This window comes from Equus caballus, chromosome 18, assembly GCF_041296265.1.
Source record: "Equus caballus isolate H_3958 breed thoroughbred chromosome 18, TB-T2T, whole genome shotgun sequence".
Lineage (NCBI taxonomy): Eukaryota > Metazoa > Chordata > Mammalia > Perissodactyla > Equidae > Equus > Equus caballus.
The window spans coordinates 60,918,992-60,941,874 of record NC_091701.1 but is presented as its reverse complement, the minus strand read 5'-3'; the positions used below and the strand labels follow the sequence as shown (position 1 = coordinate 60,941,874).

The 22,883-nt window shown below is 38.5% G+C and overlaps 1 protein-coding gene and 2 pseudogenes across 10 annotated transcripts in view; 2 read left to right on the top strand and 1 right to left on the bottom strand.

Annotated features, from left to right (window-relative positions):
• Positions 1 to 1,867: 1,867 nt before the first annotated feature.
• Positions 1,868 to 14,002, top strand: LOC100068132 (transforming acidic coiled-coil-containing protein 3 pseudogene; annotated as a pseudogene).
• LOC100146917 (small ribosomal subunit protein uS2-like) lies at positions 13,080 to 13,898 on the bottom strand (annotated as a pseudogene).
• Positions 14,003 to 15,089: 1,087 nt separating the features above from the next.
• PDE1A (phosphodiesterase 1A) overlaps positions 15,090 to 22,883 on the top strand; it is a 341,764-nt gene continuing 333,970 nt past the window's right edge. For 3 of the 10 annotated variants that reach the window (XM_070241382.1, XM_070241381.1, XM_070241383.1), the window contains exons 1-2: positions 15,583 to 15,745; positions 16,020 to 16,130. In XM_070241382.1, the coding sequence (XP_070097483.1) occupies positions 15,681 to 15,745; positions 16,020 to 16,130 (176 nt within the window). In that variant the 5' untranslated portion in view covers positions 15,583 to 15,680. The other 7 variants (XM_070241384.1, XM_070241386.1, XM_070241387.1 and 4 more) reach the window with 7 other exon arrangements.

Here is a 22,883-nt window from a genome sequence, read left to right as displayed (position 1 = left end):
TACTCTTCACAATATCTATGGAAGGTATTATTCATGCGTTTATTTAACAAATATTGGTGGAGCACTGACTTTATTCAAACACTGTCTTAGGTGCTGTGGACATATCAGCAAGCATGAGAGACATGGTCCCTGTTTTAATGGAGCTTACATTTGAGAAGGAGCAACACACCATAAATAGGTAAATATAGGGTGATGTGATTGGAAGTGTCACTTGAAGTGGACTGGTATTTTTGGTTGGATGGACAGACCAAGAAGCCTGGCAGCAACACACATTCGAAGACGTGAGGAGACAGGTGCTGGTGGAGGGAATAGGAATCTCAAAGGCTCTAAGTCATAAAAGAGCTTTGTATGTTTAAGGAACAGAAAAAAGGGCAGGTGGCTGGAGCAAAATCAGTGACATAATATCAGGGGAAGAAGTCATTCAGAGAATAAATAAACATAAAACAGAGCCCATCACTCTCCTGTTCAAAATCCTCCACAAGTTTCCCATTACACACAGAACAAAATCCGTGAACTTTTCTGGGGGCTCCAAGGTTCCACACGGATATGACTCCTGCTATCCATCCAACCACTAATCCTTTAGTTTACTTCCCATCAGTAACATACCTCCTTGCTGGCTGCCCAGTTGGCCAAGACTTCCCCAGCCTCAAGATGCTTTTATTTGCTGTTCCCTCTGCTTGGGATTCTCTTTCTATGGATATGTACTTGGCTTCTTCATTTTTTCATTCATTTCATTTTTCATTCTCTGCTCAAGTGTTACAACCTTGACGAAGCCTTTCCCGAACATCAACATAAAATCTAATCCCCTCTTATCCCTCTCTTTTCCTTTACCCTGCTTCTTCCAGCTGCTATGACTGCATAAGAAATTATATCAAAACTCAGTTGCTTAAACAACAATAATCATTTATTATCTCTCACAGTTTCTGTGGGTTAGGAATTTGAGAGTAGTTCTGCTGGGCAGTTCTGCTAGGGTCTCTTAGGAAGTTGCATTCAGACAGTGGCTGTGGCTGGGGTCATCTCAGCCTTCATTCACATGCCTAGCACCTAGTTAGGGAAGACTCAAAAAGCTGAGGACTGAACAGCTGGGGCTCCTCAGCCACCTTTCTCTTTCTCTCTAGGGTCTCTCCAGCATGGTGGCTTCATGGTAGTCAGAACTCTTACATGGTGGCACAAGGCTCCAAAGGCAAATGTCCTGAGAGAGAGAGAGAGCCAGGCAGAAGACATATCACCATGTATGACCTAGGCTTTGGAAATCAGGCAATGTCACTTCTGCTGCATTCTATTGGTTGAGGCAGTTACAAAGTTTACCTAGTTTCAAAGGAGTAGGGGTGATGTAGGCCTTGCCTCTTGATGGAGAAGAGTCAATATGACATTATAAGAAGAACATATGGGATGGGATATATAGATATATATATATATTCTCCAATGTTTGGAAAATAAAATACGTGACATTGCTTTATGCTTTCTCCAAAGCAGTTTTCATTCTGTTTATTGCCTGTGTCCCTCACTAGAATATAAGCCCTATAAAGGCAGGGCTCTTCAATGTCTTCCTTGCTGTTGGTCAATCTTCTTTACTACCCAAATCAATGATTAACATATATTAAGCACTCAACATTTTCTTTTGTTGAATGAATAAATATTTCCTGAATCAGTGATCTATGAAGCAATGGAAGTATGATGAAAACTAGCATTTTGGAGATGGAAAAATTTTTCATAATATTCTGTGAGCTGTCCCAGAAATGTAGTAAGAGAACAAAATATCCTAAAATTATCCTAAAAGTGAGTTGCTTTTCATGATATGCGCCTAAACAGAAAAAGAAAAAAAAAATGCTTCTTTTATAACATTTGGAAAAACTATAACTTTTTAATGACTTTATACTTACTAAAGTCTCAGTTGCTACAAATCACAACAGCGTGAGAAGTGTAAGTTTATGTTGTAATCTGCTCACGTGTACCGATTATAACATTGCGAATGGCATATTAACCTTTCAGTCACATCTCTACAAATGTCACCATTTAGCTCATACAACATCAATGAAGATATGCAGGGCCCTACACTCCCTATTTTTGACTGTTACCTTACCATTTTTAGTGGGCCTAAATTTCCGCTTTTTTAAAGGTAGACTGTTGACATCCGGAAGGAAAGTATTTCTTGGATCTCTACTGAAAAGACTGTAATTTTATGAAGCTAAGAAATAATCATTTGAAATTCATCCTCCATAACGCTCAGTCTAGTCTTTTGTGACCCAAACCTGGGAATGTGCCGTTAGGTTGCCCTCTTAATAATAAGCCTCAAGGACATGAGAATCATTATACCAACAGAAGTGGGTGATTTTTTCATTCAAATTGAATACAACAGTTTGAAAACCAATCGAAAGGTGCAGTTGAGAAATTAATTATATACCACCAGCTAATGTATAGCCATTTAAAAAGATGTTGCAAAAGAGACGGCAAAAGATAATTTTTTATAGCTAACAGGATTACCTAACTAAAACTCTAGATCATTAGCTAATGAAGTTATGCAGAAATATAAAATAATATATTATAAAATATCAATAGTTTTCTAATAAACAGCAATGATTAGAAGACATAAAGGGAAAACAAGCAAGCATAAGAGCAACAAAATAGAAAACACTTAGGACTGGAGACAAGATGTGCAGGAATAAACTGAGAGAGAAAGCTATAAAGAATTTCAGGAGCAAAGTGATGAAATTGTCACTGGTGACCAAAGTATAGAAAACTGCGAGTTCCTGTTTTTACCACCAGAATTTACCGTAAGATCATCTGTTCTTCGTCTGTCGCAGAAAGAAAATGTGCCGCCCAAGAACACAGCCAAAGCTATTAAGGTGACTTTTCAGTCACCTCTGCGGGATCCACAGGCGCTCAGGATTTTAAGTCCTACCGCGAACAGCAAACCGAGGCTTGTTCTGCTCTGGCCACCACTGGGTTAAATGAAAGTCCTCAAATCTGGACCCAGACAGAGAACCAAAAGTTCACCAAGGAAGTGGACACCAGAATGACCAATGGAATTCTCTAGAAACAAGCAGTGGCGGATGCCGAGGCCCCTCCAGCGGACATGAATTTTGAAGATCCGCGTGCAGCGGCCTGGCCCGGCTGCCCTGGTTGCCCGGGTCCCCAAGCTCCCCCGAGACCCGGGCAGTCTTGAACCCCAATGGCACCTCCCGGGAGACTGTTTGGCAGCCCTGAGCAAGCACAGGAAGAAAACGTTAGTTCTTATCGCTTAGATAAAAGCATACCTGCACCTCCGAAATCCTACAAGACCCTCTCCGGGCGGCGCCCAAGGCACAAGAGAGGATCTCGCAGAGCCGCGCGGGGAGAGGAGCATGTGGAGGAGCCCCACCCTTCCGGTCGTGGAAGCTCCGCCCCCGGCCCTCCGAAGGCTGCAGGGGCCCGTCCCCAAGTCCTCACAAGGAAAACGCTCAGAGCCAAACGGCCAGCTCCCGACGGAGTGGGCCCAGCAGGCTAGAACTGGTCGTCTCTGACAATGCCGCCTGCCTAAGGCCGTCCCCGCGGAGGAAACTGGGGAAGAGACGCGGCCTCGCAAGTCCCGCCAAGAAACGGGAGGCGGGAGAGAACCCCCAAGGAGGAGGAAGAGCGTCCGTTCCCTCTCCCGGGGTCTCAGCCTGGACCGGGCCCAGCCGGACGGCCCCCTGTAACCCGCGCGGAGGCGGCGGAGAGGCCCGGACCCAGGACACCCGCGCCGAGGCGGCCTCGCTTCCCACACAGAGGGTACTGCAGCCTCTCAGGCGACACACCTGTGACATGGACCCGGGCGGGGAGCCCGGGAGCGGCGCATGAGGAGGGAACCGCAAAGCCTTCAGGCGCACCGGCTTCCAGCAGCCATCTGGGCTCGCTGGCCCGAGGGCCTCGCCCGCTGACCCGGTGCTTCCAACCCTCTCCTCAGCGGGGCCCAGAGCCCGCCCGAGGGAGGAGGTTCTAGGCAGCGGCCAGAAGGATTACCTGCGCAGTCTGGGCCTCCTCGTTTAAGGGGTCGCCTGGAGGACACAGTCCTTGGGCCTCAGGTCCGGCCCACTGCAGAAACACAGCCCTCGGAGGCCTGCGCCGCGCCCGGCCGAGACCAGCAGTGCGCACACACAGACGCGTCCTCCGGAAATCCTCCTGAGGTGAAGCCAGGGGAGCTCGACTTCTTCCCAGCTCTGGGTGTTTCTGTGCCAGGTCTACCCGCGTGTGTCATCAGGCCGGGGGCCGTGGTGCCTGTGGGACACCCATCATGGACGTGCTGCGGGACAGCCAAAAGGACGTGGATGAGGTAGTGGAAGCGACCCAAAAGGAGAAGCTGCTGCTGCAGAGCAGGGGCGAGGAGCTGCCTGTGAAGAACCTGGAGATGGGAAGATCATGGACAATCTGAGCGGATGATGTATCAGGCAATGAAGGAGGCTCAGAAACAGAAGGAACTTGCCAAAGCGGAAATCCAGAAGGTTCTGAAAGAAAAAGACTAGCTTACTGCAGACTTGAATTCCATGGGAAAAATCTTTCTCTGACCTCTTCAAGCAGTTTGAGAAACAGACGGTGATCGAAGGCTACCTCCCGAATAAAGGATGGCTGAAGAAGTTTGTTGAGGGTTACATAGTAAGAATTGAAAAGGAAGGCCAGAGATACCAAGCGCAGAAGGCCCAAGCGGAAGAGAAACTCAAGCTGGCAAACGAGGAGATGGCCCAGGTCCTGAGCAAGGCCCAAGAGGAGGCCCTGGCCTTGCAGGTGAGGATGAGAAGGAGCAGAGGTGCATCCACTTGCTGGAGAAGATCGCTGAGCAGAAGACTGAAGAAGCAGTGCACTGACCAGAATCTGTGATGACCACATTTCCAAGATGGAAAAGATCTGACATGGAAGTCTCTGACCAATGTCTGTCTCTCCCTCTTTCTGTCTTTGTGACTCTCTCTTGGCAGGTTGCATGTTCTCTCTTAACCTCAACTTGTTTTTAAACTAGATTGTTTGAAAAAGAAGACTAAATAAAGTTATCCTTTAGTTAAAAAAAAAGGAATTTTAGAGTACCAGCTTTGGAATTATGCTTATCCAGGTTTAATCCTGACTCTTGTCATGTACCAGCTGGAGGGCTTAATCTCTCTGAGCTCAGTTTCCTTATCCTGAGGAACATGGAAAATGGATATGATATTTGAAATATTGATGTGAGATTGACAGTGTATGCCTAGCAAAAGCACATGTAAGTAATATCTATTAAATGTAATTTAAAATGCACCAAAATCTTATTAATAAAACTATGGGATTTGCAGAAGAGCAGACAAATGGAGCAATAAAATAGCACAGATGCATCAGGGACAAATACTAGTATATATAAAAAGGTATTTTTTGATAAATTGCATTGTCACAATACAAATCAGTGAGGGCAGAATAAAAATTTCAATAAATAGTTCTAGACTATAGGTGAAATCTTTGGGGAAAAATAGCTACAGGAATACTTTTCCTGTATATGGAATCTGTATATAGAATACAGATAAATTCCTTACACATTAGAGCGTTAAACATAATGAAACTCTATCAATTAGAATAAAATTTGAAGTCAAGGCGTATATGATATTGACGTGGGAAAAAACCATGAAGGCAGAAGAGCAATAGCAGAAGCGCAGAGAAGAGCTGGACAGATTCAGCTACATAACCAATTAGATCTAAATGACAGTAGAAATGTAAACAAAAGTAAATTACAAATGGTAAACAAGAAAAATATTTGCATCATTTATGATAGGCCAAAGGTTAATATAAATACGTATAGAACATTTACAACTCAATAATAAAAATTATAAATGACCTCAGAGAAAAATGAACAAAAAGTGCAGGAAGTAATTTATTAAAGTGGTACAAAGAGCCAAAAAAAATTAATACAAGAAATCTCATTAATAGTAAATTCAAATTAAAGACATTTTTGCTTATCATATTGGTAAATAATTTCAAAGAAAAATATGTAATATCCATTCCTAGTTAATGTGCCCTGAGATTGGAATATTCTTATATTGCAGATAAGGAAATAAATTGGAGTAACTGTTATGGAATTTATACTAGATTTATAACCCTTGACACAGTATTTTTTTTTTTTTTAAATTAGATTTCTTTTTTTTTTTTTTTTTTTTTTTTAAAGATTTTATTTTTTCCTTTTTCTCCCCAAAGCCCCCCGGTACATAGTTGTGTATTCTTCGTTGTGGGTTCCTCTAGTTGTGGCATGTGGGACGCTGCCTCAGCGTGGTCTGACGAGCAGTGCCATGTCCGCGCCCAGGATTCGAACCGACGAAACACTGGGCCGCCTGCAGCGGAGCGCGCGAACTTAACCACTCGGCCACAGGGCCAGCCCCCGACACAGTATTTTTTGTACACAAATTTGTTCTTAAGAAATAGAGATGCAGACAAGCACTGATGTGCAAAAATGTTCGTTAGAGGATCATTTATAATAAAAGGAAATTGGACAAAATAATTAGGGATGGGCTAAATCATGGTAGAACCAAATGATGGTATACTATGTGGCAATTAGATGAACAATTTTCAAGAAAAGTTAAGGGAATGGGAAATGTTCGTAGTAAAATTTTAAAAGGATAAAGGAGTATACAACTTCATAAACCTCTATATCATAATCTAATTTTTAATCGTTATTTTCTCTCAGGGATTATGGGTGATTTTCACTTTTTACTTTGCATTTTTCAGTATTGTTTCAAATTCTCTGTAATAATTATATGTATTTTTTTTTATTCAGGAGATGTGCAGAATGCTGCTCTTCACGTCATATTATGTAAGTGAAACTATAAAATGCACATGCAGATGGTCTCAACTATATAAATAAAAATATTTATTTTTAAATCATTTTAAAGAAAATAAAAAAAGAAAACAGCCTGAAAAGAAAGAGCTTTAAGTCTGTTTGGCAAGCAATGGACAACCTGAGAAAGTTGGACTGGGCACTACGTGATCAGAGCTGCAGTTAAGATGAATCAGTTAGGAGGTTCTAACAGCACCTGGGGAAAGGTGACTCAGATTAGGTTGTTGTAGAGAGAATGACCAGAAGAGGTTGATATTGAGTTATTACCAGCGATAGAACTGGAAGTACCTGGAGACTGGAAGTAGGGTATAAAGGACAAGTAGGAGCCAAGAACTTCAAAGATTTCCTGAATATAAAAAATGCATGCAACTGTTGTATAGAATTTGAAATAATACAGAAAAATACCAAAAAAAAAAAGCACAAAATAAAAATGAAAGTGCGAAATTACAGAATCATGGCTATTTGGAGAAAAAGCTGGTTTGAAAGAGATGATAGGTTAATTGAGTTGAATTTGTGCCAATAAAATGTTAAAGATATATTCAAATATCTCCCTTAGTTTTCATGATGTGTTATATGAACATAGTAAAAAAAATCAAATAGGAGAGAAAGGTACACATTATTATCAAATCTTCTACTGAATTTTTATAACTACTGCAAGTCTTACTCTTCAATACTAACCACCTTCAATTGTTTTCATTTTTATTTCCTCTGGTGATCAATTCCATATCTGTGGAGCTCAAAACTCGGCATCTTGATCTGTCAACATCAAAGACTATTTGATGTCTCCATACTCTGAAAGACCAGGAGCTTGTCCTCTCTTCCTAATTTTTTAAGTTGAATGGTTATTTTTGGATCCTATTGGTAACAATTGTAATATATTACACTTACGCTTTCATAAGAAGTTTACCCTTAAACTTCTATATCTTGATTGGTCAACTTCAAAGAAAATTACTGAATTCCCCACAATATAAACTGAGAATATCAGTGATTATAAACTTCTCTCCACCTCTCATTCCCCTGTATTTCTCCCAATATCTGGCAGCTATCCCACCACTTTTATTAAGATTCAGAACACTTATATTTTCTTCTGTAACTATCATAAAATAATTCATGTTTTGCCTAGAGATTGAATTCTAAGAACTGAAAACTGATAAACAGCATTTGATAATATTTATAATTATGTAAATATTATGGATATAGAACATATTGCATGTTTGGGATCCATTGAGAAAGAAAGACAATTTTTTTGTTTGCTTTTTAAACAACTTTATTGAGGTATAATTTACACATCATAAAATTCATCCCTTTTAAGTATACAATTCCGAGATCTTTATTAAACTTATCAAGTAATGCAATTTTCATCATACTCCAGCTTTAGAACGTTTTCTTTACTCCAGTGAGATCCCTAATGTCCATTTACAGTTAATCGCCTTTCCTGACCCCAGCCCCAGGTTACCGTTAATGTACTTTCTGACTCTCTGGATTTGCCTTTTCTGGCTTTTTACACTTAGAAAAATGGTTTTAAGATTTATACATGTTGTTCATTCCTTCTTCTTGCTAGATAGTATTCCATTGTTTGGGTTTACCGTATTTTGTTAGTCATTCAACAGTTGATGGACATTTGAGTTGTTTCCACTTTTTGGCTATTATGAATAATTCTGCTATGAACATTTTTGTGCAGGTCTTTGTGTGAACATATGTTTTTTATTTCTCTTGTGTAGATACCTAGGAAATGTAATTCTGTATTTTCTAGACCAGTGTACTCAAAGGAAAATGTCCCAATTATCAGGACCATCTGGAGTTTATTTTTCTTATATGTCATCAATTACTTTAAATCATTCCATGTTTTAGTTTGGTTTACAATCTAACCATGTTTTTTTTGTTCAGATCTTTTTCCTCTAGAGATTTAAAATAATTTTTAAATTAAATATTTTACAAATACCAAAAGACATAAATATATTACCTGTAAACTTGTATGTTTACACTCTGCTTAAGAAATAAAACACTTCCAAATCAGTTGAAGAAGCTTATGGATTTCACTTCAATAGCATCCCCCTCTTTCCTTTCTAGAGATTACTATTATCCAGAGTTTAGTGTTGCTCATTCCTGTGCATTTCTTTAGTCTTTTACTAACTACATATGAATTTCCCAATTAGTGAAAAAATAAACATAATTATACTGACTAAATTCTTACTGGATTTAATTTTTTTTCTCAGCATTATTTTAATGAGATTTATCCATGTGTATAGTTTTTTACGGCGTCAAACTTTTTTTTTTTTTAAAAGATTGGCACCTGAGCTAACATCTGTTGCCGATGCTTTTTTTCCTTCTTCTCCCCAAAGTCCCCCAGCACGTAGTTGTATATTCTAGTTGCAAGTCCTTCTAGTTGTGCTATGTGGGACGCTGCCTCAGCATGGCTTGATGAGCTGTGCTAGGTCCACGCCCAGGATCCAAATGGGTGAAACCCTGGGCTGCCAAAGCAGAGTGTGCAAACTTAAACCAGCCAAGGGGCCGGCCCCTGCAAGTCATACATTTTTACTGCCATATTATATTCCATTTTGTAAATATGCCAACATTTACCTATTTTCCAGTTAATAGGAAGCTAGGTAGTTAAAAAAAAATTTTGCTACTATAAACGTTCTTGTGTATGACTCCTGCAGTGGACTGAATGTTTTTGTCCCTCCAAAATTCATGTGTTGAAACTTAATTCCTAAGCAGTGGTAATAGGAAGTGGGGCATTTGGAGGGGCAGTTAGGTCATGAGGGTAGAGCCCTCCTGAATGGGATTAGTGCCCTTATAAAAGAGACCCTGGAGAGCTCCCTTGCCCTCACTGCCATGTGAGGCCATAGCTGGGAAGATATCCTTCCACAAACCAAGAAGCAGGTTCTCACCAGACACTGAATCTGGCAACACCTTGATCTTGAACTTATCAGCTTCCAGAATTGTGAGAAATAAACTTCTGTTGTTTATAAGTCAACTAGGCTCTGGTATTTTATTATAGCAGCCTGAATGGACTAAGACATCTCCTTTACATACGTAGGAAAGTATTTTAGAGTATGTGCATTTTTAACTTTTCTAGATATTGACAACTTGCTTTCCAAAGTGAATTTTGCCAGCACTCAACACCAACAGTAAATAAAGTTCCTATTCCTCCACATCCCTCCTAGTATCTGGTATTGCCAGATCTTTTTTTTCCTCCCCAAGTTATTGTGTGTGGAAAGGTGTATCTATGTGGCTGCATTTAAATTTCATTGAATACTAGTAATTTTTAACACCTTCTATTATGCTTGTTATTCATTTATGTTTCTGCTTCACTGGTTTTATTGTTCATATTTTTATCCATTTTTATACTAACTTGGTTGTATTTATCTTACAGATTTCTAGAAGTTATTTACGTATTTTAGGTATGAAAGCTTTGTTGGTTATGTTATATGCATTGCAAATAATTTTCTTAATCCTCTTTTGCAGGATTTTACCCTCTAGGGTACATGACAGGTAAGTTTGCTGTCCAGTATAATAAAGACAATGTTTTCCTCTGGAGAAAAAGTCTGGCATGCTTACTGCCCATTGTAAAAATCCAGATTCCTTAAGCTTAAGGTTCCTCTCCTATAATGCAACTCACTGTGTGTGCAGGTGTCATCTGGCTGTCTTCATGTCACCTTGTGGGAATTGGAGCTCAGAAAAACTGCACAAAAATGCATCTGGCTACTACTTTTGGTGTGAGTGGTAAATACAATTCTTTGTCCTTGACCCAAGAATGTCTTCTGTCAGCAACCAGGAAGCTATGGAAAGCTTGTGTAAATGGTGAAATCTTAGACCTTTCAAGTTCTTGACATCTTATTGTATCTATTTATAAGATAAGGTATATCAATTTTGTTGATCTTTAAAGAGCCAGCCAATGATTGTCTCTATTATTTTTCTGTTTTCTATTTCATTGATTTCTGCTCTGATATTTATTTCTTTAATTATTTTGTGTTTAATTTGCTCATCCTCTTGAAGTTTCTTAATGTGAATCCTGAAGTCATTGATATGAGATCTTTGTTTCTAATATAACTATATATTGCTATAAATTTTCCCCAGGTACTGCTTTAGCTATATCTCACAGATTTTGATATATTGTGTTTTTATCTTCGTTCAGTTAAAAATACTTTTTAATTTCCCTTTTAGTTTCTTCTTTGACCCATGGATTATTTAAAAGTGTATTATTTAGCTTGCAAGTATTTGGGAATTTTCTAGAGATCTTTCTGTTACTGATTTCTAATTTAATTCCATTGGGGTCAGAGAACATATTTTGTATGATTTGAATTATTTTAAATTTATTAAGACATTTTATAGCCCAGAAGGTGATTTCTGTTTGTAAATATTCAATGCGCACTTTAAAATATGCTTATTTTACTGTTGTTGAGTGTAGTGTACCATAAATGTCAATTAATTCAAATCTATTGATAGCGTTGTTCAGATATTTTATACCCTTAATGGGTTTCTATTTGTTTTATTAATTTTTAAAGTGAGGAATATCAAATACTAGATTATATGACTATAATTTTGAATTTGTCTACTTCTCTTTACAATTGTATCATTTTTTTAATATATTTATTTTTATGTTTTTGAGGAAGACTAGCCCTGAGCTAACATCCATGCCCATCTTCCTCTACTTTATATGTGGGATGCATACCACAGCATGGCTTTTGCCAAGCAGTGCCATGTCCACACCTAGGATCTGAACTGGTGAACTCCAGGCCGCCGAGAAGCGGAATGTGCAAACTTAACCGCTGCACCACTGGTCTGGCCCCTACAATTGTATCATTTTTGCTTCATGTATTTTTTGCTGGGAAAGATTTGCCCTGAGCTAACATCTGTTGCCAATCTTCCCCTCTTTTCCCCTGCTTCCCCAAAGCCCCAGTACATAGTTGTATATTCTAGTTGTAAGTTCTAGTTCTTCTGTGTGAGCTGCCACCATAGCATGGCTACTGACAGACATGTGGTGTAGTTCCACACCCAAGAACTGAACCCAGGTGGCCAAAGTGAAGTGAGATGAACTTTTAACTGCTAGGCCGTTGGGGCTGGCTCTGCTTCATGTATTTTAAAGTTTTGTTATTATGACACCTTCATTTTATATAGGCACACCTGTGCATTCAAAAATATGCTTTTTTAATTTTTCCAAAATTTGAAAATGCTTTTTGGCCTGAAAAATTTTAGAATATCTAGTCTGCCATATTGTTAAAAATTCATAGTTTTTCTGAATTTTTTCTTGTCAACTAAAAAATAGTGTGCTTTTATTTAATTAGCAAAATAATTAATCTTTTTAGTTTGTTAAGATTCTTTTTTTTTTCCCGAGATTGGCACCTGAGCTAACAACTGTTGCCAATCTTTTTTGTCTTTCTGCTTTTTCTCCCCAAATCCCCCAGTACATAGTTGCATATTTTAGTTGTGAGTCCTTCTAGTTGTGGCACGTGTGCTTCAGCGTGGCCTGAAAGTGATGCCATGTCTGAACCCAGGGTCTGAACCAGCAAAACCCTAAGCCACTACAGTGGAGTGGGCATGAACGTGACCACTCGGCCATGGGACTGGCCCCTGTTAAGATTCTTGATAAATTTAATCTATTTTTTTCTTGAAGGCGTCTTTTTGGATCTGTTTGGTTTCTTGTTTTAATTTGAACTAATTTCTTCCTAACCCTTCTTTACAATCGTTAACCTGGGATTTTGTTCTTAATCCTTGTGGCTAGGTTAGCTACATGTCTATAATTTTAGTCACTAATTACTTTTTTGTTTTTCAGGTATACTGACTCATGTAATTATTTTAGAAGAGTTTTGAGTAGCATGCTTTCTTAATTTGGTGCTTCTGAATATGTCATCATTTATCTTTGTCATGTGATGGCTTACTGGGTGTGGAATTATAAGTTTAAAATCATTTGCCATCCACTTACATGGTGCATTACATGGTGATATTATAACCTTAATATGAAAACCAATAAAGTTAGTGCCACAAATATTTAGAACAATTTAACTTGTGAATAAAACCATAAAGTTCTAAATAAAATGAACACCAGCAATGCATAAAAACGGTAATGCTCTGAGATAAATTATTTGGAAAATTGTTCATGATCAGTAAACCTATTGAAATAAATAATTATACTATAATCTAAAGGAGAAAATCATGCAAAAGTATCAATAATAATAAATGCTAACAATTTAATAGAGCAGTTACTATGTGCCAGATACTGTTCTAAGTTCTTTATGTTACATCAACCTGAGGAGGAAGATGATATTAATATGCTCATTTATACACGAGAAAACAGATACTTGCAAAAGATCATATAATTCTTTTTGTGCAGTATGGAAGCGCTGAATTGGCCAGAGGGCACGTGCATGCCTTCAGGCCAGTCTGCGACCTCGGGTTGAGAAGCAGTAAATTTGGGAGCTGGAACAGTCCGTTCACCCTGAAATTCCTCCTTGGTCACAGCCTTTTCAGCAGCAGTCCGCTCTTCCTTTTCAATTTCTTTGGGATGTTTGTAGAAGCTGAGATCAGGCGTGACCTCTCTTGGGTGTTTATGAGAGATGGTGTCACACATGTGCAGGACTTCCTGGGCCAGCATCCACCACATCTGACCCCCTGAGTGAGCCCCCTTGTTGCATAGGATGGCAGTGTCCACACAGAGTGGAGGAGAGTCTGTGTTACACTGAGTGACGGCAAGCGAGTTAACATAGGACACCACTGTGAGTATCTGGCGGTTAGCCCTGGGGTCAGTAGCCACTGGAAGTCGTGGCTCCTGGAAGGCTGCCTGGATCTGGTTAGTGAATGTTTCAGGAGTGAAGAGACCCCAATAGGACCAGCTGCAGTGGTCATAGCCAACTTAACCACAGCTTGCTGGCCAGTATTCCTGGACAATATGAATTTTCAGTAGCAACAATGGCACGAGCTGTCAGCAGTTTCACCTAAGTTCTCTTCAGATTTAGGAGGTAGATGCCATCACTTTTCCTTTTGTAGATGACTGATCCATTTGGAAATTAAAGTTGTTGCCACTTAAGTGGGTTCCTGCTGCAAAGAATTTGAGGACATCCTCCTCCTTCATTTACAGGACATCAAGGGCTCCAGACATTGAGAAAGTTTCCCTTCAAGTTACCATGGGAGCATAGAACAACGCCATGTGGGCGCCTTTCTGCATAGCATGCAAAAGCTAACATCTAATTTGTAAAACAGAAGGTATTTTCCATAAAATTTTGCAAAGATGCTTTTTACATGCATATTGCAACTTTGACTATGCTGCAGGGGAGGAAGACGAATCCTATACCCTCTAGGTTCTTCTGACTGGGCTGTGAATTAAATTGACATGAGACAGAATAACAGGAGAAACTCAAACAAAGCTTTATAATAGGTATACATGGGAGAAACTCAGGAAAACTGAGCAACTTGCCAAAATGGCCAAAGCCACCACCTTAAATACCATCTTCAGCTAAAGGCAAAGGAGGATGCTGGGGGTAGGGGTTTGGGGCGTTAGAGGGGAGGAAGGCAATTCACATGGAAATGGAAAAGCAAGTGTTTGGTAAACAGAACTTTGGTAAGATTGGGCTTAGCAAGGACCCTCACAGACTACTGATACCCAGAATTATCTACGGTGATGGCCTGTCCTGGGGACAGGCCTTTTATCTTAAATTTCTTTTAGGCAGTTAGAGGGGGAGGTCGAAGTTTCTTTCAGAGTCTTTTGTTCTTTAAAATAATCAAGGCAAAGAGACACATTTTGGGGTGGCCAATTCTGATACCCTGTAATGCCATCAGTGTTCTTTAGATAGATATAGTACCTTTATAATTAGAAGACTTCTTGTCAGTAAAATCATAGTGCCCATTTTAAAAGACTGGCTTTAAATCTGGGAAATGTTTCTGTTTCACAGTTTCCTCAACTGTTCAACGGGAATTTTACCTACCTCATGGGCTTTTTGTAAGAATTAAAAAAGGCAATACTGTTAGATACTGGGTACAGTGTCTGACACATAGTGAGCACTCAATACATTTTAGGTATTGTTATCTGTCTCCTATCTATGAATATCTTTACCTTAAACCTCAAGGTAACAGGCAAGTTTTCTTGCAGGGAGGAATAGAACTACATCTGGATTTCCAAACACACAAGAGGAGATATTGCTTTTAAGTATATTCTTCTTAGAAGCTTGTAGATAGCAATAGTTGTTATGGAGCTCATACGCAAGGTCTGTGCTTGTTTCAAAGAAAGCTCGCCATGTGTTGGTAGCTTGGCAGATGACTCAGTTCTGATTCCTTTTATGTCCACTTTCTCTCATTTATCTTCTAAAATGCACAAGCAACACAGCGTCAATTTCTCTCCTCTCCCTCTCCCCACCCCCTTCCTTCAACATGCACACACAAGCATACGCGCTAGTTTCATTTTATTTATTTTTTAATCCCCAAAGGATTCACGGAGCAGGCTGTGTGCAGCTGCTGTGTTTTCCACTGTTAAATTGGCAGTTACCTACTGTGTGGAGTTGCTAGGAGAAGGTGAATAAGCATGATTACAGCATCATTGATGTACATGTTCTTTCAATAACAACCTGTGGAGCTCTGTGGTCTGTCTTCTGTATGGCTCTATATGTTATTTTCTCATTGTTGTCATCAATATTTGTTGCATTTATTGTTAGAGCATGATATATTTTTAACTGTTGGTTCCAGATCAATTAAGAGACAAAAACCTTGGCATTTAAAACAGGCACTTTTTTCTCAGGGTGGTGCTGCCGATACTGGTTCTTACCATCTGTTTTCTTATTACATCTTGCCCTCCTTCCGTTGGTAGAGAGGAATTGAGCTTCTTCTGGTGCTCTAAAGTCATTCCCGTTTCTCTTGTGCATAATAGATCTCGTAAACTGTAGGAATTCTGATGTGCTTCAGTGCACGAACAGTAACAAATGAGCTGCTTTTGGGGAGAGCTGGAGTGCTCAGTCGGTCAGTAGTACAGTAGCAGACTCACATGTGCGGATTGTTCCTGTGAGGTCAGAGGATCTGTTTATACTGCTGTCTGCTTGAGGGGGGTGATGTGGTGAGGAGTGGATGTGCCTGTCAAAGTCAATAGCAGTTCTGGCAGAGGCTGCCCTCAGCTTTGTAAATCTGCAGTGTTTTGATAGATAAGAGATGCTACTGTATAACTGTTTGGGATTTGTAGTGGACTGAGGAATGCTTGTTCTAGCTGCTGAAACTGACTGTAACTGTATCACCCTAGGAGGATCATCATGGGGTCCACTGCTGCAGACACTGAAGAGTTGGAAAACACCACTTTTAAATATCTCATAGGAGAACAGACTGAAAAAATGTGGCAACGCCTGAAAGGAATGTGAGTAAGCTCTTTGCTTGGTTCTGTGCTTTTTCGCCCCCCCACCCCAATTTGACTATTAATATGACTAATTGTCGGTACTTTCTTACTTAGTGGACTAGTGCTTCCTTTAGAAAGATTTTCTCTTAAAAAATAAAATGTGTTGGTCTCAGCTGACAACTTGTTTGAAGGATGGATAGTTGTTTTGCACCTGTATGTTTTATGTAAAGTGAGGTAACTCCCCGAGAATTGACTTCATTGTTATACTGCATAGCTTCTTTTATACATTCTGTACGTGTTGTTTAGGTATGTGGTTTAGATATAGAAAAAAGTAACTAGGAGAGCTGCTTGCCAGGGCACTTGCAGAAATAAAATTTCCCTCAGGTAAAATAGAGAGATTACTACTGGTACTTATTTCTCTGTGATTAGATTTTGAAAAAATAAGGACAGCATTAATATGATGACAAATAATTATACTTTGTTGTGCTTATTCTTTGTGTCTTTATTAACAATATTTCTTTAAGAAAAAATGTTTATGTGGTAAAAATACTAGCAACATATCAAACTTATTGGAGAGTTTTGGTTTTAAATTAACCAGTTCATTTCTTCTAAAAGTACTGAATAGCTCATGTTATAAAATAGACCTTAGTAAGATAAGTCAAGGTATGTGCTTATGTCAAGCATGAAATGTAAGTACCTGAGTCAACTTTAACTGCAATGCTATTCACCTTGCTATTTAAACATTTAAGTTTTTTTTTCTGTGTATGATACTAATTTTTGTTTAGTGTTCCAGCACACTATGTTTACATGCTTTATTTTAATTATGTCATAATTTAAAAATCAGATTTAACATTTGCGTAAAAATGTGAAGTATGAATATTTACAGGCCATTGTAATTGCTTAGCATATTTGCAGATCTCAAATGAAAATATATTTGCTTTTGTATGATAGTAGCTGAAGGAATCCTATACCATGTGAAATAGATATTTTCTAGGATTTCTTTTCCTCATGCTGTGTTTACATACTGTTTTATAAATTCAACATCTGAGTAAATTCAATGTCGCTATTTTGATATCTATGATTTTTTTAAAAGAAAAATTGTGTCCAACTTTGTTTAGAGGTAAAAATTCCTTCTAATTTCCTCCATTTGAATGTATTTAATGATGTTTATATATTTAAATAGTGTTCTCTGTATATTTTCTTACACTTGAAGAAATACAGGGCATTACAGTGTGCTAGTATAAGAGCACACTAATGATGCAAACAGCATTTATCAGAGAATAACTTTTAAAAAGGAGGCCATCTTTACATCATTTGAATGAGTTAGAGAAATATGTTCCCGAGATCCACTGAAGATTTAGAAATTACAGTTTTCTGGTGAGGTGGTTCTCTAGGGAAACAAATAATCCTGTAAAAGCAAATAAGAGCTACAAAATTAATTAGTATAGATGAAAATTAAACATAGGCAGTCATCAGATGACTTGTGTCCTGACCTAATTACTGGATGAACATCTGTACCAGAAAAATTGTATCTCATTTTACAACCTATTTAAAATTTTCTTCCCTTTAGCAGAACAGACGTTTTTGTTTGCTTGCTTTTGTTTGTTTGTATTTGTTCTATTTTTCTGCAGTTACTTGAATGTACGAAGATGTATGGTAGTGAATTTATGCATATATCTTTAAGAAACTTGTAAAGTGACTTTATATTTACCTAACATTTTAGGGCAAAGTCATCTGACTTTCACTTTATCAATTGATCTCAAAGATCAATCTGTCATTTTATTTCAGGAGAGGGTGGTAGAGTCATTCAACAGTAGAATTCATGACTTGATATTTAGCATGGGTGTAGGATATAATAATATATGTACATATTACATAAATTTTGAATTGTGTCCACACAGAGCCACTGAGTGACCATGCCAGGAAACAAAATTTCGAATGACTAGGTTTTTTAAAAAAAATCATTGTTACTGAACTGATTGAAATGACTGCTTTTGCATCAAAGAAAGAAAGAATTTGCGTTTTGGTACTATTATTTTAACTTGTACTTTGACTTAAGACATATCCAGTATTCTAGGTTTAGAAATGTCAAAACAAGAAGCTTGAAATCTAAAATCTGCATGACTAATGACAACCAAATTGTTTAATTATGGTCTTTTGTGTAGTCTGCATTCAAAGCAGTGATGTGAGGGACTCCTTATTCCATTGCTGAAATTGTCTTGCCTATTTAAAATGTAATATTGACTCAAACAGAATTTTAACTTATCAAAATTTCTAGTGCTGGAATTTCACTTTTAAGTATTGGCAATTAAAATCATGTTATTCATGAAAGCTATCAAACAATTTTGCAATGATTTTCTTAGTTTGGAAAAAAAGACTCAATGAAGGCCTTTAGATATTTGTTTGGAAAGTAATTTTTTAATCTTTTACTGTATCTAACTTTAGAAATACATTGCTTTATTTCAACAGGATGTTCTGTTTTTAAGTGAGTTTACAATATGTACATTTTTAAGGTTAAATAAAAATAGAGACAAAGGTTGAAGTAAAATAAGGTCTGTTCAAGTATATCTTAAATATGGAAAACATGACCCACTACAGGTAGATATTTACAGAAAATATTTTATAGGCATTATCATATAACATAACATTTTAAAACACTTTTTTGAATCCATAGAAATAATTTAAAAATTTTGTAACACATGCAAAAACGTTGATAAACTAAATTAAAATATCAATTCTCCTCTACCATTTTGTTGATTTCTTTCACTGAGCTCCTTTGAAGTCTCCTTCATGTAATATTTAATTAAGACACCATATTCAGTGATGTGCTAAGAAATCTCATATTCCTTTGTGAGAACAAAGGTGAAACAGTTTTCTCTCCCATTTCTGATGTAGACTTGTATGCTTTCATCGATCAGTTTTCTTTTTATAGTTATGGCTTTTTTTCTTTAGCTTTCTTCAATCCTCTACCACTAATTTGTCACTCAGTATGACAATTTAGATTCTACACTATGACTCACCTTCTATGATGGTGGAAATGTTAGCAAATGACTGTGGCCTCATGTCTTTCATAAACTACATTTAAATAGAATCATATTCTTGTCCATAAGTTATCAATTGTTTAAGGACCTGGAAAACACTTCCTATTTCTTCTGCCATCTCAACACCTGATGAAATTTCTGGTTCTGAAGTTTCCTGTGACTCTGGGACCTACGCTGCTTCCTACATACTAAGGACATTTTCTAACACTAGTCTTTGCAAAGATTAAGTTTATTGATTCCCATGAGGAAAGTTGATTTGAGATTTTATATTTGTTTTCATTTGTGCATAGTGGTTTTTTTCCCCAAAGGGTTTCAAATAATCCCTTTTTGTGTCATACGACTGTTGTGTTTTTCTTCTTTAAATGTAAAGAGAACTCTACAACTATGAATTTTTTAAAAATCAAACATATTTTAAAACACTGGTGCCGTTCTTTTCAGTCAGTGCTGCTGTTCTAAGTTTTTGATCTAAGGGGTAACAGCATTTCCAGAAAACTGTGATCAAGTAGAAATTCCAGTGAAAACCACATGGCCTTATAGCAGAAACTAAATCAGAGTGTTATCTTACTCATTTGTTCAATAGAAGAGAGGAAAGTTTGAACTGCTCAAAGCTACGAACTGTTGACAAAAATGTCAGACTCACCACTTCATAATACTTATTGCCAATTCCTTCAGCTTTTATAGGTGTAGGCGTAGAATCTATGAGAATTTCAGTTAGAAACTAACTTAATATATGATAATTAATTTTACATATATAAACACATACCTCCTATCTCTCCTAATCCAGACAGATGTCCAAATATTAAGATCTGGAATTGTGAATGCAGTAGTTGAAAGACTTAAGTTAAGCTTATTTTCTCTTTGATTGCTGGTAAACATGATCTTCAGTGGTGGAAAAATAAAATGTAGAGAAGCAGAAAGTGAAGGAGAAAGGAGGAACTATATGATAACCGTATAACTAATTTCAATTAGCTGTTATTGAAGAGGACAGTGTGTTGTATGGTTCTCAGATGAAGTAGCTCAAGCCCCCATCATTAAAAAAATATAGAAGAAATGCATATTCAGAAGAAAAACTGGCAAAAAAAAGGTAAAATGGCAGGAGTTATTAGCACTGTATTTCCAAACTGGAATCGTACTTTAGGATGGAGCAGCATTATAAATTAGAAGCAAATCTGATCTTTTTACTCTCCTGCTTCAGACCCTTTCAAGCCTTCTAATGCCCTCCTTTCAACATTCAGCATCCTTAACAGGATCGCCTTGTACTTGCTTGACTTTTGGAGCCTCCTCTCACGCCTCTCTCTCTATGAGCCCCTCCCAACTAAGCCCAGGGTTACCCCAAGGAAATGCTGCTTACCACCCATCTGCCTTTGTTCATTTTGTTCTCTGTTCCCATGAGAACCCCTTCTTTGTCCTCTCTCAGCCTGGGTTGCTCTTGCTTCCCATGAGGCTTTTAGACATGTGTGAGGATCTTTCTGGTTGTTGTAGCGCCTGAGGGTGTTTCTGTATTTAGTAGGCAGCAGAGTCCAGGCATGATAAATGTCCTCCAGAGGTTGGGACATTTTCTTATCAGGAAGAATTGTCCTATTCAAAACTCTAATAGGAACCCTGTTAAGAAATGCTCTTCTTAAATTTTAGTTACAAAGAAAATCCTTCCTGATCTTCCAATACTAAGACAGCTTCTTCTATTTGGCTCATTAAGTAACCCAGACTTCCCTTTTCATAACAAATCTGCCTTCCCTTCTGGACCACAAGCTACTGAGGGCAAGGACCATGTTCACTGTGTTTGCTTTTGGACCCCTGGCACCTAGCACAGTACTGGGCATATAGGAGATAATGCAATAAATATATATATTTTTTTTTTTTGGTGAGGAAAATTGACCCTGAGCTAATATGTGTTACCAATCTTCCTCTTTTTGTTTAAGGAAGATTGTTGTTGAGCTAACATCTGTGCCAATCTTCCTCTATTTTATGTGCGATGCTGTCATAGCGTGGCGTGCTGAGCGGTGCTAGGTCTGCACCTGGGATCCGAACCATTGAACCCCAGGCCACCGAAGAAGGGTGTGTGAACTTAACCTCTATACCACCACGCCGGCCCCAGTAAATACTTTTTAATCAATCAGTGAATGAATAAAATTCTGAATCTTCTAGTGGCTCTAACTACAAAATTAGAAGATTAGTTAGGCTGCCAAAATAGGGCCATGAGCCAGGTTGGAGGAGTGGAGATAGATTCACAGCTGAAATAGGGATGGAGAAGACGGAAGGAAGTAGTGTTTGCCTATCATCTACTAGTTGTCAGAACTTTCCAGATATAACATATTTGTATTCTTATTTACTCTTTCCAATGACTTCAAGAGGTAAGTATCCTACATTGGTTAAACAGCTAGTATCCGGTAGAACTTGGATTTAAGCACAGATCTGCCTAGCTCGGCAGCTCTTATCCATCTTGCTTCTAAAACAAAAAAGAGGACATTCTCAGAATGGTTACCTAGAAAGATCACCAGAAAAAGGATCTAGAGTGGTGCTTCTTAAAACTTAGTTCCCGGGTCTTGTGGTAGGCAGACTAACTGCCACCCAGAGATGTCCATGTCCTAATCCCCAGAGCGTTTGAAGATGTTACCTTACATGTCAAAGGAGAATCAAGGTAGCAGACAGAGTTGAGGCTGCTAGTCAGCTGACCTTAAAATATGGAGATTAGCCTAGATTATCCAGGTGGGCCCAGTGTAGTCTCAAGGGTTCTTAAAAGTTGAAGAGGAGGGCAGAAGAAGAGTGCCGCAATGTGAGAAGGACTCACTTTGTCTTTGCCAGTGTTGAAGGTGGAGGAAACAGGCTATGAGCCAAAGAATGTGGGCAACCGTTAGAAGCTTGAAAAGGCGAGGAAACAGATTCTCCCTCTAGAGCCACCAAGACGAATGTAACTCTGCCAACGCCTTGATTTTAGCTCAGTGAAAATGGATAAAATTTTTGTTCTATGGAACTTAAGACAATGCATTTGTTTTGTGTCAAGCTGGTAAGTTTGTGCTACGTTTGTTGACGCTGCAATAAGAAACTAATACATGCCTTCTGTAACAGAATAAAGGTGTGCTGAATCAATATGACCACTCCTATCCTTTCCAACACACACATAGACACACACACGTGCACATACACACTCACACACACACACGGACATGGCGCCTAGAAGTTTTGGGCGCAGCCTAGGTCATTCTATGGCATATTAGAGTTAGATACTCATTATCCTTAGCCATTAAATAACTCACTGTCCTCCATCTAACCATGAACTGCATGCTCAGACCAACAATTTTCTTACTAAGCTCTGATATTGAGAGTATATATAGTGGATTCATTTCAGATGTCAAAGGAGAATGTTTATGCTATCTTTCTTGGAAATTTCTGATAAATTTCAGTCTCTGTTCTCACAGTGATGAGTGTGTGACTATTTTGATGCACTACTGAGGCAAATCAGTTGAAAAAATCTGTCTTTTAGGGGCTGGCCTTGTGGCCAAGTGATTAAAGTTCCATGTGCTCCACTTTGGTGGCCCAGCGTTTGTGGGTTCAGATCCTGAGTGTGGACCTACTCCACTCATCAGCCATGCTGTGGAGGCATCTGATATACAAAGTTGGGGAAGATTGGCACAGATGTTAGTTCAGGGTTAATCTTCCTCAAGCAAAAAGAAAAAAGAAAAGGAGGATTGGCAAGCATGTTAGCTCAGGGCTAAACTTCCTCACACACACACAC